Source organism: Lemur catta, chromosome 26, assembly GCF_020740605.2.
Source record: "Lemur catta isolate mLemCat1 chromosome 26, mLemCat1.pri, whole genome shotgun sequence".
NCBI classification, from domain to species: domain Eukaryota; kingdom Metazoa; phylum Chordata; class Mammalia; order Primates; family Lemuridae; genus Lemur; species Lemur catta.
This window is the reverse complement of record NC_059153.1, coordinates 1,572,460-1,588,695: the sequence shown is the minus strand read 5'-3', so window position 1 is coordinate 1,588,695 and position 16,236 is coordinate 1,572,460. Positions and strand designations below refer to the sequence as shown.

Here is a 16,236-nt window from a genome sequence, read left to right as displayed (position 1 = left end):
CAGTTATGGTATGGCAATGTTTACCGAATACCTGGTAGATTTTACAGACATGCAACTACAGTTTGCACGTTGATGTTATGGTAATGTATTGTTTCGGCTAAGTTGTCTTTGCGATTTTTTTCATATAGGCTACCATATCATTTGTGAAATACTGAAGCCTGTTGTCTTCGATTTAGTTTTTTTGTCTTTCAGAGCGAGATTAACAGAAGTGGGCAAAGAGCCAGCAGTCTTGGAGCTGCTGCTCCCCTGTAAACCTGCAGTCTGGCACCATCTAGTGGCGACTGCTCCCTCCAGCCTGAATATCCACCCGAGAATGATTCAGGGTCTGCAGTTGAAGGGACTTCAGGAAAGCATCCGGGATTCCAGCAAATTCCTGGCTGGACAGTGCGAGCACACTGTTGGCCCAGTTTGGGAGTATTGAGTGGGGCAATTGCTGAGCAAGCAGGATTCGAACTGTACGTCCCCTCCGGGTTTTGTGCCATTTCCCTGCCTGGCTGCCCCTTCCAACTGTGCCCCCAACTTCGAAACAAGAATTTTATCCCCCCTTCCCCTCTGGATTGGGAGCAAAATGTCCATTCTATGGTCTCAAAATCTCTGGCATCCTGGGCGTAATTTCACAAGGCTTTACTAGGTTTTTGTATTTGTATATTTCTTCTCTCTCCTTCTAATATAAGCTTCAAAAAGTTGAGGATTTTTATCTGTTTTATTCACAGCCCTATTACCAATGAGGGGAAGAGGCCCCAGCGTGCAGACACTCAAAAATATTCATTGAATAAAATGAGTAAATGAATATGGAAATATTTTATCATATGGTAGATTGAGATGAGGGGGGTCTCATTCTTGCTCAGGCTGGTCTCGAACTCCTGACCTTGAGCGATCCTCCCTCCTCAACCTCCCAGAGGGCTGGGATTACCCGTGTGAGCCACCGCGCCCGGCCATTTGAGATTTGTCAATTTCTTCCTATAATTCTATCAATTAGGCTTTATATTTTTTATCAGGTGTGTCTCTTTTATCAGGTGCGTACAAAAACACCGTGTTTTACATATAGTAAGGTGTGCAAAGACAATTTGTGGTTTTGATTAAATTGCTATTTTCAGATGTTGATGACACCTAAATTAAGAACCTAGACTAATTTAGAGCAGGAAAAATCCCTTGAGATAAATTCACCCACTTCTGCCCCCTTATCTTATAGATGAGAAATAGGAGTTCCATAAAAGTTATGTGGTTTACGTAGGTCATGTAACCGGTAGAATACCTAGAATCCCAGCAAGTTATTTCCACTCACTATGAAAGTCTCCTTTGAATTACAGGCAAGCCATAGAATAAAAATATAATATTTAGTGACTGGCCTTATGAAAATCTTTATTTGGGGGCTTTTATTCCTAAGAAAAAAATGATGATGTTAATCACAAAGAAATGCTTCAGATGATATTCCTAAGTGATGTTTCAGAGTTTCTTTCAGCCTTATTTCTCTTCTCTTGTTCTAGGATATGCCTTCACAATTTTGCTGAATTGCTGATAAAATGGCACTGCTTCACTGAAGGTATAATTTTCTTTATAGATTGACATGGAAATCTTCTGGCAAGTCCCAGAGATTCGAAATGGGTAGACCCCATCTCCTAATTTCATCACTTTAGGGGTTAGGATTTCAACGTATGAATCTGGGGGGTGAACACAAATATTCAGACCATAGAAGCATTATCTTGGTTTCTCACTGCGGAAAGTGAGGATTCATCTCTCTCTCCCCTCTTACCACCATCACACACACGCTCATTCTCTTACCGCTCAACCTCTCTGTCTAGTTCTATTGCAATTTTTTTTTTTTTTTGAGACAGAGTCTCGCTCTGTTGCCTGGGCTAGAGTGAGGGCCGTGGCGTCAGCCTAGCTCACAGCAACCTCCAACTCCTGGGCTCAAGCCATCCTCCTGCCTCAGCCTCCCAAGAAGCTGGGACTATAGGCATGCGCCACCATGCCCAGCTAATTTTTTCTCTATATATTTTTAGCTGTCCAAATAATTTCTTTCTATTTTTTAGTAGAGACGGGGGTCTTGCTCTTGCTCAGGCTGGTCTCAAACTCCTGACCTCGAGCGATCCTCCCACTTTGGCCTCCCAGAGTGCTGGGATGACAGGCGTGAGCCACCGCGCCCGGCCTCTGAGGGCTTCTAACCTTGCTAACCTCCTCACGGGTTGCCCTAGGCCCGGCTCACAGCAGTCATCCTGGGATCTCTCTCTTCTGTCAATCTGGGGATTCCCTTTGGCTGTCTCCTGGGTGGAAATCCTCACTTTCCGGGCGCCATGTCTTTCTTTCATTTTCATAGAGTATGTCCTCCAATATATCCTTGAGAAAGGGTGTTTAATAATTCTAAGTTGGAAGTACTTTTCTTTCAGAGCTCTGATGGTATTGTTCCATTTATCTTCTATCAGTGGTTTTTCTTGATATCTTCGAATTCGTTTTTATTTCTGAATCTTTATTTGTGAACTTTTCATCTCCTCGGAAGTCTGTAGGACTTCCAAACAATTTGAGACTGTTGAGGAACAGTGTTCTGAAATTTCACAGTGCTATGTTTTGTGTGCTTGATTTTTATCTGTTGAGCTGAATATTCAGGGAAGGACGCAGGCATTTCGGTTCTAGAAAATGTTATTGAATAATTTTCATGGTTATTTCCTTCTGTGAGTTTTTCTCTGTTTTTCTTCCTGGAACTCCTATTATTTGGATGTTGGGTTTCCTGGACTGTTCTTTTCCTTCTTTCTTTAAAAAAAAATTCTCCTCTATTTCTCATCTCTTGGGCTTTCTGGACTGCATTTTGGGCAATATCTTCTTCACCTACTCTTTCATTCCTGCCATTATGTTTTTAACTTCCAAGAGCCCAAGTTTGTTTTCTATTTATGGCATTACCATTTCACTGGTAAATCAGTATACATCTCTCAAATAACTCCTTTAAAAATATAATTGCACTGCTATTATCACACCAGAAAAGAAAGTCTCCAATATCAAGAATTCAGGAACTTTTCAAATTTCACATATAGCCTCATACATTTGTTAAGAAGTTTTTTTTGTTCGAATCGGTATTCAAATATGTTCCATACATTTCAATTGTTTGATTTTTCTCTTAAGTTTTATTTTATTCTTTAGTTCTTTCTCATTTTTTCCCCGTCTTTGAATTATTGAAGAATCAGGTCATTTACAGAGTAGAGCTTTCCACAGCTTGGCTTTGACTGATTGCATTTGTCAAATGCAATTTCCTCTGTGTTAACTGTAAACTGATGTTATAATTAGTTCTAAAGGCTTGATTAGAGTCAAGTTTGATATTTTTTTGTTTGTGTTTTGCATGACTACTTCATCAGGAGACAAAAATGTAATGATGGTCTTTATTTTCATGATGTTAGTAGATGTCAAGGATCATTGTCTTTATCCATTCTTTCAGTAAAGGGTGTAAAATGGTGATGTTATAATTCTATCATTTCTTCTTTATTTATTAGCTGTACTTATATAAAGAGAAATTTTCCTTCATCAACTTTTTGGTTATCTGTTCTAATAGTCCAAGGAAAGCAGAGTAAATGCTTAATTTGCCCCCTTTATCTGCCAGTTTTTGAAATGAGTTGGTTTACTAACATTCTTCAATGTGACAATAAATTCTTCTTTTTAAATTATCATTATGTATACCTAGGTTGAAACCTATTTGATATGTTTCAATATCCTGTAGTTATTATCCCTTTAGTGTTCTAATTGTCCTATCTTTGACATGGGAAAGTTTCTTTTTTTTTCTTTTTTTTGAGACAGAGTCTCGCTCTGTTGCCCAGGCTAGAGTGCCATGGCGTCAGCCTTGCTCACAGCAACCTCAAACTCCTGGGCTCAAGCGATCCTCCTGCCTCAGCCTCCCGAGTAGCTGGGACTACAGGCATGCACCACCATGCCTGGCTAATTTTTTCTATATATATATATTTTTAGTTGTCCAGCTAATTTCTTTCTATTTTTAGTAGAGACGGGGTCTCGCTCTTGTTCAGGCTGGTCTCGAACTCCTGAGCTCAAACAATCCGCCTGCCTCGGCCTTCCAGAGTGCTAGGATTACAGGCATGAGCCACCGTGCCCAGCCCGGGAAAGTTTCTTTAAATTGGTTCCTGAGTCTGTTTGACATAATCCTAGTAGTTTTTGACAGTTTTTTTGTTTCTGGTTTGACAAGATGTTTCCGGCTCATTTGCATGACCCACGTCTGGTACCATGAATTTGAATTGACAGTATCAGTGTAAACTTACATTTTACCTTAAAAATTCTTTACTAAGATTAGAAGTATGGGCTAACTTACAGCAGTGAGCAGTTCTAGAACCCAGACTGTGAGATCTAAACATCATCTCCCTCTAACCAGCACCAAGACTGTTGGAGAAATGGCTGATTTCAGAAGTGGCACTGTTTTCTCATCAGAAGTTTGAGATCCTCTTCCAAGCTCATTCCTGTTATGGGCAGAATTCAGAATTATACTGAAATTCAGTTTTACATATAGACCCCAGATTAGGAATCCCCTAGACAAAGCTTAAGAGAACCGTTGAGATTTTCAATTGTCGAGTAACCTGATCAGATTTCCATCTTAGAAATGCCATTCTGACAGCAGGGTCAAGAATGGTGTGTGTGGCAGGGTGTGGACAGCAACACGTGGGAGAATGTTTAGGGAATGGGCTCAGTGATGATTCAGGTTGGATATAGCATGGGCCTAATTTAAGACAGTAGGCCAGGGCAGTGGCTCACATCTGTAATCCTAGTGTTCTGGGAGGCCGAGGCAGGAGGATTGCTTGAGGTAAGGAGTTCAAGACCAGCCTGAGCAAGAGCCAGACCCCGTTGTCACGGTTCAGTACACGGCTGGACTTTGAAGTGTTGCCCCAGATCTTGGGCTCCAGGCTTGGAAGAATCACAGGGAAAGATGACAGACACTCAGCAAGTGTGAGGGAAGAACTGATGGTGAACAAAGCTTAAGGGTGCGAAGCGCAAGGACATTTCCAAAGGAGAAATGGGTCTGTCTCTGCTAGTGGAAAAGACACCGTCCACTTCTATGTGTTTCCTTTTATAGATTAGTAGTCTAGGTAAAGGTTAGTTATAATTATTCATAACTATACATCACTGTTTTGGGGACTGAATTCTTTCCAGGTATAGACATGACTTAAAGGTTATGTTTCAGTCATTCTTTCTAGCATACGTACGGTAGGCAAAGAGCAATAACCTGGTGGTCAGTGTTCCATGGCCCTAATTACCCCATTCTTTTTTTTTTTCTTTTTCTTACACCGCCCCTCCCCTACCCCATTCTTTAAGACTGAAACAACTGCTTCCCCTGGTTATTTTCCTGTAACTCCTTCCTCCTTATGGTTTTTCTGTCACTTCTCTTTCCTATCTGTCTCGTTCCCATTAACTCTCACTTGGTTTTCTGTTGCTAATACCATCTCTACAAAGAAATAAAATCAGCCAGGTGTGGTCTATACTTAGCCAGGTGTGGTGGCGCATGCCTGTAGTCCCAGCCACTCGGGAGGCTGGGGCAGGAGGATCGCTTGAGCCCAGGAGTTTGAACTTGCAGTGAGCCATGATGATGCCACCGCTCTCTAGAAAAAAGATAAAACACAGCAGCAGTGGGGTCAGTGACAGCTACCAAGAGGCGGCGGTCTCAGGTCTTGGTGTGTGCTTAGCGTGTGCTTGGTGTGTGCTTGGTGTGTGCTTGTGCGACAGATGGGCAGGCTGCAAAATCTCCCGGTGGTGCCGGAGGAACCTCGGACCAGGGAGCTCAGACCACGACTGGGGGGGGGGGCGACAGGCGACAACCCGAGGAAGCTGGGCCACCCCGCGGCCCGTTCTCGAGGAACCAGCCCTGGGACAGGCAGGTGAACTTGGCAGTGGTCTCACGGGCCGGGGTTGCAGCCTGGGTCACCCAGCCCCGGCTTTCCGTCCCCGGAGGGTGTCCCGGGCAGCCGGAGACGCAGAAGCCCCTTCGGCCTAGCCGGGTACCTGATCCGAAGCGAGGGCTGCGAGCCGGGCAGGCGGCACCTTGTCCGTCGTCACCGGTCCCCCTTGAGAAATGGGGGACTGAGTTTTTTTTTTAATTGTGCGTGCAGTGGGATTTTAAAGCAAGCGTAACGCGGAGCATGATCCGCTCAGTCCACCGAGGGTCCCCTTTCGGGGCTGGAGGACATTTTGCAGACGTGGCCGGGCCGACGGGGGAACGGACGCGCGGACAGGAAGCGGCCCGGCCCGCGCAGGAACTGAGGGGCCGCAGCCCACGTCAGCGACCCCTTGCGCAGCCCCTCGCTCTGCGCATGCTCGCTCCCGGCGCACGCAGCGAGGCTCCACCCCGGTCCCCGGGCCCCGCCCCTTCCTCAGCATCGGGGCGGAGCGCCGAGCGCGCTCGCGTCGGGCCGAGCGCGGAAGCCCCGCCCCCAGCTCCGGCCTCGGCTTCTCGGGCGCCGCTTCGGCCTTCCCTGCGTGCCCCGCCCCGGGCTCATTCCGGGGCCGCGAGCACGAGCGCGTGCGCACGTCAGCGCGCGCCCGGCCGCGCCGCGAGGAGGCCCCGCCTCCCCGCCCGGCCCCGCCCCGCCCCGCCCCGCCGGCCCGCCCGGCGCCCGCTCCCCGCCCGGCGCCCGCGCGCTCCGCGGCCATGGAGATGCCCGGGAGCCTGTGCAAGAAAGTCAAGCTGAGCAACGACGCGCAGAGCTGGGTGAGCGGCGCGCGGGGCGAGGGCTGAGGCGCCGCGGCGGCTGGCGGAGCGTCCGGCCGAGCCGCTGCCTCCGTCCCGGCTCCTCTGCATCCTCGCGGGGGCGCGGGGGTGGGTTCCGGGGCGGCGGGCGGCCCGAGCCTGCGTCCGCGGGAGGAGCGCCCTGCCCGGCGCCGCGGCCCCGCCGGGACCTGAGGAGAATCCGTCGCCCTGAGGTGGCGGGGCCGGCGGGGCCGGGTTCGGTCCCATCCGTCACCGCGTCTTTCCGCGTCGGAGCCCCCGAGTGCGGCGCGCGCAACAATGTGGCCATTCACGAGCCGCGCCGCCCGGGGCACTGAGGGGCTTTGTGTCCCCGGGGGGGACTGCAGCGGCCCCGCACACCGGAGCTTCGGGGGCTCCGCGCCGCGTGACCCAGACGTGCGGGAAGGACGTCCGGCGACAACCGCCCGTTGGCTTTGTCGAGCCCGGTGTCCCTGTGTCCCCGTTCTGCGATTTGGAGGCGCAGAGTGGGGTCCCGCTCTGGGGCCCTGGTTTTCGGGTTGGATGGAGATTGGCATCGCACGGTCCGGAGGCCGCGCGAGGTTTAAGCGCTTTCTTTGCAAACCATTACTTGCCCTTGATGAGTCAAAGGAAAAAAAGAAAAAAAAAAAAAAAAAAAGAATCCATTTCGGGCAGATGCTCTTTTGAAATCATTAATTCGCCGTATCTGTCATCAGCAGGGATTGTCCTGCGAGTCCTCTCTCCGTCTAGTCGTTTGACCTCTCCATGCCAGGTGAGGGCGGAGAGGAGGTAGAAGGTGGGGAGCGGGGACCCCCGGCCTGGTCTCCGTTCTCAGCCTCGTCATTTGTTCGCTGTGGGATCTTGTGACTTCTTGGGACCTCAGCTGACTTAAGGGTACAGCAGTGTGTATGTCGCAGGGTTGTCTGCATGAGAGGAGGAGGCAATCTGCAAGTGCGGTGAAACCACTACCTTGAAACTGACACTGTGTTGCATCTGTTCCCTTCAGGAATTTCATGGTTACGTAAATATCATTGGCTAATTTATATTTACAGATAATTTCAGTTACACTGTCCTTTTTTTTTTTTTTCTTTTTCTGTTTTTTTTTTTTTTTTTTTTTTAAACAGGTCCCAAGAGAGGGGCCCGGGCGAGGTTCACGGGTCCCGAGAGAGGGGCCCGAGAAGTCGCCTACACTGCCCTTTTATTTACTCTGTTTGCCAGATTAGTGCGTATTCTATGTGGAAGCCTGTGCCAGACATGGAGATGAAAAATGTGGGACTTCGTGCTTTGCCTTCTGGTTGTTCATGGCCTGTGCTGGGGTTGTAAGTGGCACTTGCCGGGTGATGAGTATGTCTTTGCGGACCGCAGTGAGTGGTGTTAGAAGTCTTATTGTAATTTAGAGAAGTGAGTTTGGTGTGGGTGTCTGGGGGAGGTTTAATGGAGGAGCTCAGATTTCTGGGGCAGACAGAGACTGTGTGAATAAGTGCTGGGAATAAGAATTATTGTTTTTTACTCCAGGAACAATGAAGAAACTTGTTTGACTACTCTGGGGAGTCTTAGTTCGGGAGAGGAGATAAGATTGAATGGGTAGGCGGGGCACAGTGGCTCACGCCTGTAATCCTAGCACTCTGGGAGGCCGAGGCAGGTGGATCGCTTGAGTTCAGGAGTTCGAGACCAGCCTCAGCAAGAGCAAGACCCTGTCTCTACTAAAAATAGAAAGAAATCAGCTGGACAGCTAAAAATAATATAGAAAAAATTAGCTGGGCATGGTGGTGCATGCCTGTAGTCCCAGCTACTCGGGAGGCTGAGGCAGGAGGATCGCTTGTGCCCAGGAGTTTGAGGTTGCTGTGAGCTAGGCTGACGCCACGGCACTCTAGCCCAGGCAACAGAGTGAGACTCTGTCTCAAAAAAAAAAAAAAAAGGAAGATTGAATGGGTAAGGTGGGGCTAGGTTGTGCTCTTGCCAATGTTTGGCAGTAGAGTGAAGACATGATTTTGTGGGAGATTTTTGATGGGGCTAGAATTTTTAATTTTCTGAGGCTTGCAAAGTCTTTTCTCTTCTCTGTAGACCACCCATCACCTCTTCTTCTTGTAGACTTAAGTCAGCTGATGGGGATGCAAGTGTGAAGAACCCAGAGTCCTTTAAAGTTCTCCTCCTGGGATAGGATTGGTAATCCAAGAAGAGCCATCTGCTGAAGAAATGGAGACATGGCTAGAGCCCTGATGCAGAAGCCCTGGCGACCAGACAGGGTTCTAGTGAGGTTTACATGAATTAATAGATTAGTAGCCTGCCTGGCACCTGAGCACTGTTGATATTCTGGTTATTATCATTCGTCCACGGTGAGGGGGTGAAGGGCTGGCTCAGGGGCAGTGGCAGTACAGGAGGGGCTGCGTTCAAAACATTTAAGGACAAGTGTGGAGGGCCTGACCAGATTTAGGGGATGAAAAAGGGAGAAGTGTTAAAAGATGATCCCGAAGTTTTGATGCTTGGAAGTGGGGAGGAAGGTTATTACCTGCAGGGAAATGGGGAAATAGGTCAGGGGCAGGTGGAAAGGGGATCATAAACAGTGAAGGAGAGTTTACTGTGTGCCAGGTGCAGTTTGAAATGTTTTACCTAAATTAACTCATTGGATTTTTGCAACATTTCCAAGGTAGACATCACGGGAGACAGTGGTTAAAGGTAAGGACCCTGGAGCTGACTACCTGGGCTCGAATCTGGGCTCCACTGTTGATTAAACATATAACCTTTGGCTGGTCACTTAATTTCTCTGTGCCTCTCTCTAATCATTTATAAAACAGGAATGTAGCCTCACAGGGATATTACGAAGGTTAAAGAAGTTAACTGTTACTGTTATCATCCTCTTTATCATGATTAGTATCTCCGATTTGTAGATGAAGAAACTGAGGCACAGAGATGTCATAGAGCTCGTTAGTGGTGGATTTGAGGGACTGATTAGTGAAGACAGTCTATAAAAACAGAAATATGAGACACTTATGTAATTCAAAATTTTCTAGAGGACACATTAAAAAAGTAAAGAGAAACAGGTAAATAAATTTCAGTAACATGTTTTATTTAACCTCATATATCCAAAATACTATCATTTCAATATAAATATGTTTAATAATGTCATAGTATAAAATCATTAGTGAGATATTTTACCTTTTTTCTGTACTAAGTCTTTCAAATCTGGAGTATTTTTTTTTTTTTAACACATTTCAATTCAGACTAGCCACATTTCAAATCCTCGGTAGGAACATGTGGATAACACAGTTATAGGGATTGAGTTAGGTTGAGGTTGGAAGTAAAGATGTGTTGGTTAAATTTGTGTTAGAGAATATAGAGTAAATGTGAGACCAAATACTAAGCTTCGGGTAATATTTCCTGTTAAGGATCAGGTAAAGGAAGTGGATTTGTGGGAGATAGTAGGCAAAGAGACAGGGAAATGTCGTGTTCTGGCTCTGGGAAACGGTTAGAATTCCAGGAAGATTTCTCTACGTATTTACCAGAATAGTGAAAGAAAAACCAAGAATCTCCTGTCCCTGGGAGCTTTGTCGTACCTCCGTCTGGCAAAGCATCAGATGTGAGGAGTGTCATTACCTGATGGAACCTTTCTCCAGAGGGACCTTGCTCATCTGCTCTTGGGATGTGTTGGTTGGGCTGGGGGAAATTTGGGGCACTCAGCTCAGACCCAGCTGTCGTTCACGCATTTCGTGGAGTGGTTTTGGGCTGAATCCCTTGCTGGGCCCTGCCTTGCAGTGGCATTGGGTTCTGCTGCCCGGGGCAGGGTCTGATAGCCAGCGTGGCATTCACAAGCACAGACGATGTCGCCCGGGTTTGTTCTGCCAGTCCCTCCCCCATCGCTCCCCAGATTTCCACAGCTCAGCCCCGCTTGCCTTCTATACCTTACGTCCTCACGGTTTCACACAAGCCTTCCTTCTGCCTGGGGTGCCTGTTACTTTTCATCAGGGGGTGAAATCTTTAGAGCCTGGTGTTATTTTAGCTGAGCTGTGGGAAGTGTGTAGCCCTCAGGTGCACATATATGCAGTCGCACGTGGACTGAATTGCTCGTGCACCTCCGTGTTACATTGCACTCTCTCTGCTGCTATCACGTATCACGGAATCCTGATTCATCATAGATGTTTTGTATATGTGCTGCACTTCTGATACAACAACATGGGGGTGAGGGGCAGGGTGCAGAGTAGCTTGGGTGCTTCTGATATTAAAAGTCCTTAGATAACTTATTAAAACATTGATGAAGACAATTGAATATACAAAGAAATGGAAAGATATGCTGTATTCACGGATTGAGAGAATAAATATTGTTAAAATGTCCATACTACCCAAAGTGATCTACAGATTCAATGCGATCTCTATAAAAATTCAAATTCCAAGGATATTCTTCACAGAAATAGAAAAAAGCAATCCTAAAATTCATGTAGAACCACCAAAGACCCTGAAAAACCAAAGCAAACTTGAGCAAAAAGAACAAAGTGGGAGGCATCACACTACCTGACTTCAGAATATACCGCAAAGCTACGGCAGTAATCAAAACAGCCTGGAACTGGCATAAAAACAGACACGTAGACTAATGGAACAGAATAAAAAGCCCAGAAATAAATCTATGTGTTTATGGTTAATAGAGTTTTTAACATCAGTGCCAAGAATACTTAATGGGGAAAGGAGAGTTCATTAAATGGTGTTGGAAAACCTGTATATCCACATGCAGAAGAATGAAGTTAGACACTTACCTCACACCACAAAAATCAACTCAAAGTGGATTAAAGATTTAAATGTAAGATCAGAGGCTGTGAAACTACTAGAGAAAAACATAAGGGAAAAGCTCTGTGACCCTTTTGGCTATGAGCCTGTCTAAATTTTTAATGTCTTTCCCTCTCTCTTATTTCTTAGCAACATTTTTTGCTTTTTTTCCCCCCTTTTGACAGTTATTACTGTTTAACTTATATAACTTATTTATCTTGGTCCTTCCTTTTTTTTTTTTCATGTCCCTTTCACTAGTTCAGTGGTTTTTAAATTGAGCTTGCATCAGACTCACTTGGAGGGCTTGTTAAAATGCAGGTTTTTAGGCCTCACCCCAGAGTTTCTGCCTTAGTCAACCTGGGTCAGGATCTGAGAATTTCATTTCTGGAATATTCCCAGGAGACGTTGAAGCTGCCGGTCAGCACACCCTGGGAACTGCTGCACTAGCATGCCAGCTTCATGAAAACAGTGACTTGTAACAGTATTGTTGACTTGTCCATCAGCACCTAGAAGAATGTCAAGAATGTAGTATGCATTCAGTAAATATTTTCGAATAAGTGAATGATGAATACATCTGTTTTGAAAGATGAAAGTATATTCACATCTATTTCCTAACAAAATAGCTTGTTGAAAAGAACCTAAATTATGTTTTTTCTTCCTAGGAAGAAGAAATAAAGGCTAAGCAATTTTCTTTTTTTTGAAAACAGCTTTATTGAGATATAATTTGTATACCAATCGGCTGACCCATCTACAAAGTATACAATTCAATGATTTTTAGTACAAAGGCTCCTTGACTTAATGATGGAGTTATGTCCTGATAAACCCATCATAAGTTGAAAGTATTGTAAGTTGAAGATGTATTTATACACCTACCTACCGAAGATAAACATGCTCAGAACGCTTACCTTAGCCTATAGCTGGGCAAAATCATCAAGAGATGGAAACCCTGTTTTGTTCACTTGGCATGCAAGTAGGGCTTCAGTAAATGCTGGTGGAATGAATGATTGAATAAATGAACACGTGAGAAGACTAGGCTCTGGCCTGCCACTTACTATCTTGGGCAAGTTATTTGACTTCTCTCGGGTTTAATCCCTTCTTCTGTAAAACCACCATAGCAAGAGCACCTACATCATTAGGTTGCTGTGGGAGTTAAATTAATTGGCTTATGTAAAGCACTAGACACCATTCTAGTAAGCTTAGGAAAAAAAAAAGTCTAGGTGTTAGTTTTATCTTTTTTCTTCCTTTTGGCATAGGGCACTGACTGTGTGTTTGTAAGGACTATGTATTTACCTTTTAAAGGACTCAAGTGAACCAGAATTCTTTTTATTTTCTTTTTTCCAGGGGATGCAGAGAGCAACGAATGTCACCTATCAAGCCCACCATGTCAGCCGGAACAAGAGAGGGCAGGTCGTGGGGACCAGAGGTGGCTTTCGTGGCTGCACAGTTTGGCTAACAGGTACGGTCAAGTGAGGTAGACTAGCTTATTTTAAAAGCAGTGCTTAGAGACAGACTGGGACTTAGGAGTAAGCATATTGAAATTTTGAGCCGTGTTCTGTATTTGGAGCATTACAACATGTAACTGACATAGTTGCTTAATAACAACATACTTCCTTTTGGTAATTCCTCTCCTTCGTCCACAGCATTGATGTCAAATAAAGGGGGGAAACCAGAATGCATCTTAAAACTACCTTCCAGTAGATACTGCATTACATTCTGTGAAGTCCGGAGTGCAAATAAGACCTGGATTCTGCTCCAAGAATCTAACCATGTAAACCACATGTCTCTGCCCGTTTTATGCTGCTATAACAGAGAACAAAGACTGGGTAATTTATAATGAACAGGAATTTATTTCTCACGGTTCTGACGGCCAGATACAATAGGCTAGGCGCAACATCGGGGGGCCAGCATCTGGTGAGGGCCTTCTTGCCGTGCTCTGACGTGGTGGAAGGCGTCTGTTGGTGACAGAGAGCAAGAGATCAAACTCCCAGCTTCAGGCCTGTTTCTCATTGTGTTTATCCATCCATGAGGTGTTGCCCTCCTGACCAAACTCCCCCTCTTAGGCTCCACCTCGCTACACTGTTCCAACCATGCACCGTAGGAAGAGAAAGAATCAGCGATGGGGATTTTTCACATAAACATTTTCTATCATTCATTTTCTATCATTCAGCTTTTGCTTTGCCTTCTGATTTTTTGTTTTGGTTTTCCCAGTTTCTCTTTGGGCTTAGCCATAGCAGGCTGGTGGGAGGGTGAATTGATCCAGATTTTAGAAGTAGCATTAAAAATGATGGATCCTTTCACTTTTAGGAATTATATTTAAAATTTTGATACATCTCGCTAAATTGCCCACTAAAATTTTATAACAGTTTAACTCTCCCACCAGTAGTGTGGGAGAAGGTCCATTTCCCAGTGTGTTTGTCAACACTGGATATTACCAGTCATTAAAAATTTATGCTGATTTGCAGAAAATAACATTTCTGTGTTTTCTTGTTTTTTGTTTTTTTTTTTAAAGACAGGGTCTAACTCTGTAGCCCAGGTTGGAGAGCAGTGGTGTGATCATATCTCACTGTAGACTTGAACTCCTGTGCTCAGATGATCCTCCTGCCTCACCCTTCAGGGTAGCTGGGACTACAGGCATGTGCCACCACACCTGGCTAAATTTTTTTTAAGAAATTTTTTGTAGAGGTGGGGTCTTGCTATGTTGCCCAGGCTGGTCTTGAACTCCTGGCCTCAAGTGATCCTTCTGCCTCAGCCTCCCAAAGTGCTAGGATTATAGTCGTGAGCTACTGCTCCCGCCCTGTTTTCTGTTTCTTTAAAGTTACGTGGTTCAATTTTAGACAGGTCTGTTTGGTTTTGTATGAAAGAAGCAACACTCTCATATTCTTCCCATCTCCGCATTCTTAATTCTAGATTGTGGTTAAATTGTTGTTTTTATATTTCCTAGGTTTGTTAGCACTTAGATTCTGTTCCACATCTTAAATTTCTAAACTGTTTGTGTTTTAGTTCTATAAGTACGTTGGTTTAGTGCTCACCAACTCACCATCAGCTCTTTTACTATGGCTTGTCCACTCATGAGCTCTTTGAGTCAAGCCTTAATTGTCTGTGTTTCATTAAGTAGTTTTTGTAGGATGGTCTTCCGTGGGTTCTACATTCTCTGACTTTTATGTTTGAGAATGTCTGCCCAGTTTTTATCACAACTTGGCTGGGTGAAATGTACACTTGGTTCATAATATTGTTGTCTTGCAGTTTGAGAAACAGTACTCCATTGTCTTATGACATTAACTGTTCTGAAGAATTGTGAGGCTAATCAGATTCATTTCCTTCTCTTTTAGGAGCTTTCATTTTTTTCATCTGGATGCCTAAAGAATTTATTTTTCTTGAACATGTATATTCTGTTTATTTCACCACTAATGATGGTTGTAAATACTGTTTATCTGATCTTTTGGTGCTTGCTTTATGGTCTAGTGTGTAATCAGTCTTCAGAGACCACAGTCCCCGCCCCACCCCTGACTGGGACATGCTGGCTACAGGCAGCCGGGGTGGGCGTTTCCCTTCCCCGGGTCAGGTGGGCACTGCTAGAGCCCCGGCAGGTCAGGCTCTGGTTACGGAGTTTTTATAAAGGTCAGGCCTCGTTAAAGAGAACAGAGTGCGCTGGTGTATTTCAGAATGGTTCCTCTCTCCCCTCCCCATGTTGGAAGCAGGAAGGGATTTTTCTCTTGTATTTACTGTGGGAACATGATCGAATTCCTGGGGGTAAGACTCACAGTATTGTGGGGAGCCTCCATGATGGGCCCCCTTGGAATTTTTAACTTTCGGACTTGCAGGCGCTGAGCCGCCATCAGTTCCTCAGTCCCAGTTGAGGTTTTCCTACCCAGCACTGGGTCCCTCTGTGGTTTTCTGCCGGTCAGTCTCTGCTCCAGGGAGCTGTAGCTCCCTATGCTTGCCTGTCTCCCCCGTCTGGGGGCAGCGATTTGCTCTGTGTTCTCCCCTCTCTTACAGATCCAGGAAAAGTTGTTGATTTTTCAGTCGGTTCAGCCTTTTACTTGTTGTCAGGACATAGTGGTGACTTTGAAGCTGCTCATAGGCAGACCTGGAAAACCTGCAGTTTCCATAAATGTTTATTTGAAAAGAGTACGGGCTGGGCACGGTGGCTCACGGCTGTAATCCTAGCACTCTGGGAGGCCGAGGCGGGTGGATCATTTGAGCTCAGGAGTTCGAGACCAGCCTGAGCAAGAGCGAGACCCCGTCTCTACTAAAAATAGAAAGAAATTATATGGACAACTAAAAATATATATAGAAAAATTAGCCGGGCATGGTGGCGCGTGCCTGTAGTCCCAGCTACTCGGGAGGCTGAGGCAGGAGGATCGCTTGAGCCCAGGAGTCTGAGGTTGCTGTGAGCGAGGCTGACGCCACGGCACTCTAGCCCGGGCAATAGAGTGAGACTCTGTCTCAACAACAACAACAAAAAAAGAGTATGTATTCCCTGATGCGTGCAATATTCTGTTTATGGTCATTAGATCAAGCTTGTTAATTGTGTTGTCAGATGTGACAGCCTTCATTGCTTTTGTGGTTGATGTTCTTGGAAATGGGAGTCAGGATGTCTTTCTTTCTCTTGCAATTCAGTGGCTTAACCAGGATCTGTCTAAGGTAGGAATGTTTTGTGTACCGTTTTCCTAAACGTGGTTCACTGTTTCTCAGATTATGTTTCAGATAAATTTTCTTGTTTCGTATTTTTACACTTGCTGGTATGTTGATTTCCCAGGGCTGCTGTAAGAAATGAGACAGTTCTAGAGGCAACA

At 45.4% G+C, this 16,236-nt stretch overlaps 1 protein-coding gene across 5 annotated transcripts in view; it reads left to right on the top strand.

Moving 5' to 3' along the window:
- Window positions 1-375: 375 nt before the first annotated feature.
- The window catches only part of PAPSS1 (3'-phosphoadenosine 5'-phosphosulfate synthase 1), a 55,242-nt gene continuing 39,381 nt past the window's right edge, over window positions 376-16,236 (top strand). Inside the window, exons 1-3 of one of the 5 annotated variants that reach the window (XM_045537428.1) lie at window positions 376-455; window positions 1,488-1,543; window positions 12,782-12,896. In XM_045537428.1, coding sequence (XP_045393384.1) covers window positions 12,785-12,896 — 112 coding nt within the window. In that variant the 5' untranslated portion in view covers window positions 376-455; window positions 1,488-1,543; window positions 12,782-12,784. Of the gene's footprint in view, window positions 456-1,487; window positions 1,544-5,572; window positions 5,655-6,487; window positions 6,689-7,809; window positions 8,005-8,601; window positions 8,943-9,336; window positions 9,362-12,781; window positions 12,897-16,236 lie in introns of those variants that run through there. The other 4 variants (XM_045537427.1, XM_045537425.1, XM_045537429.1 and 1 more) reach the window with 4 other exon arrangements.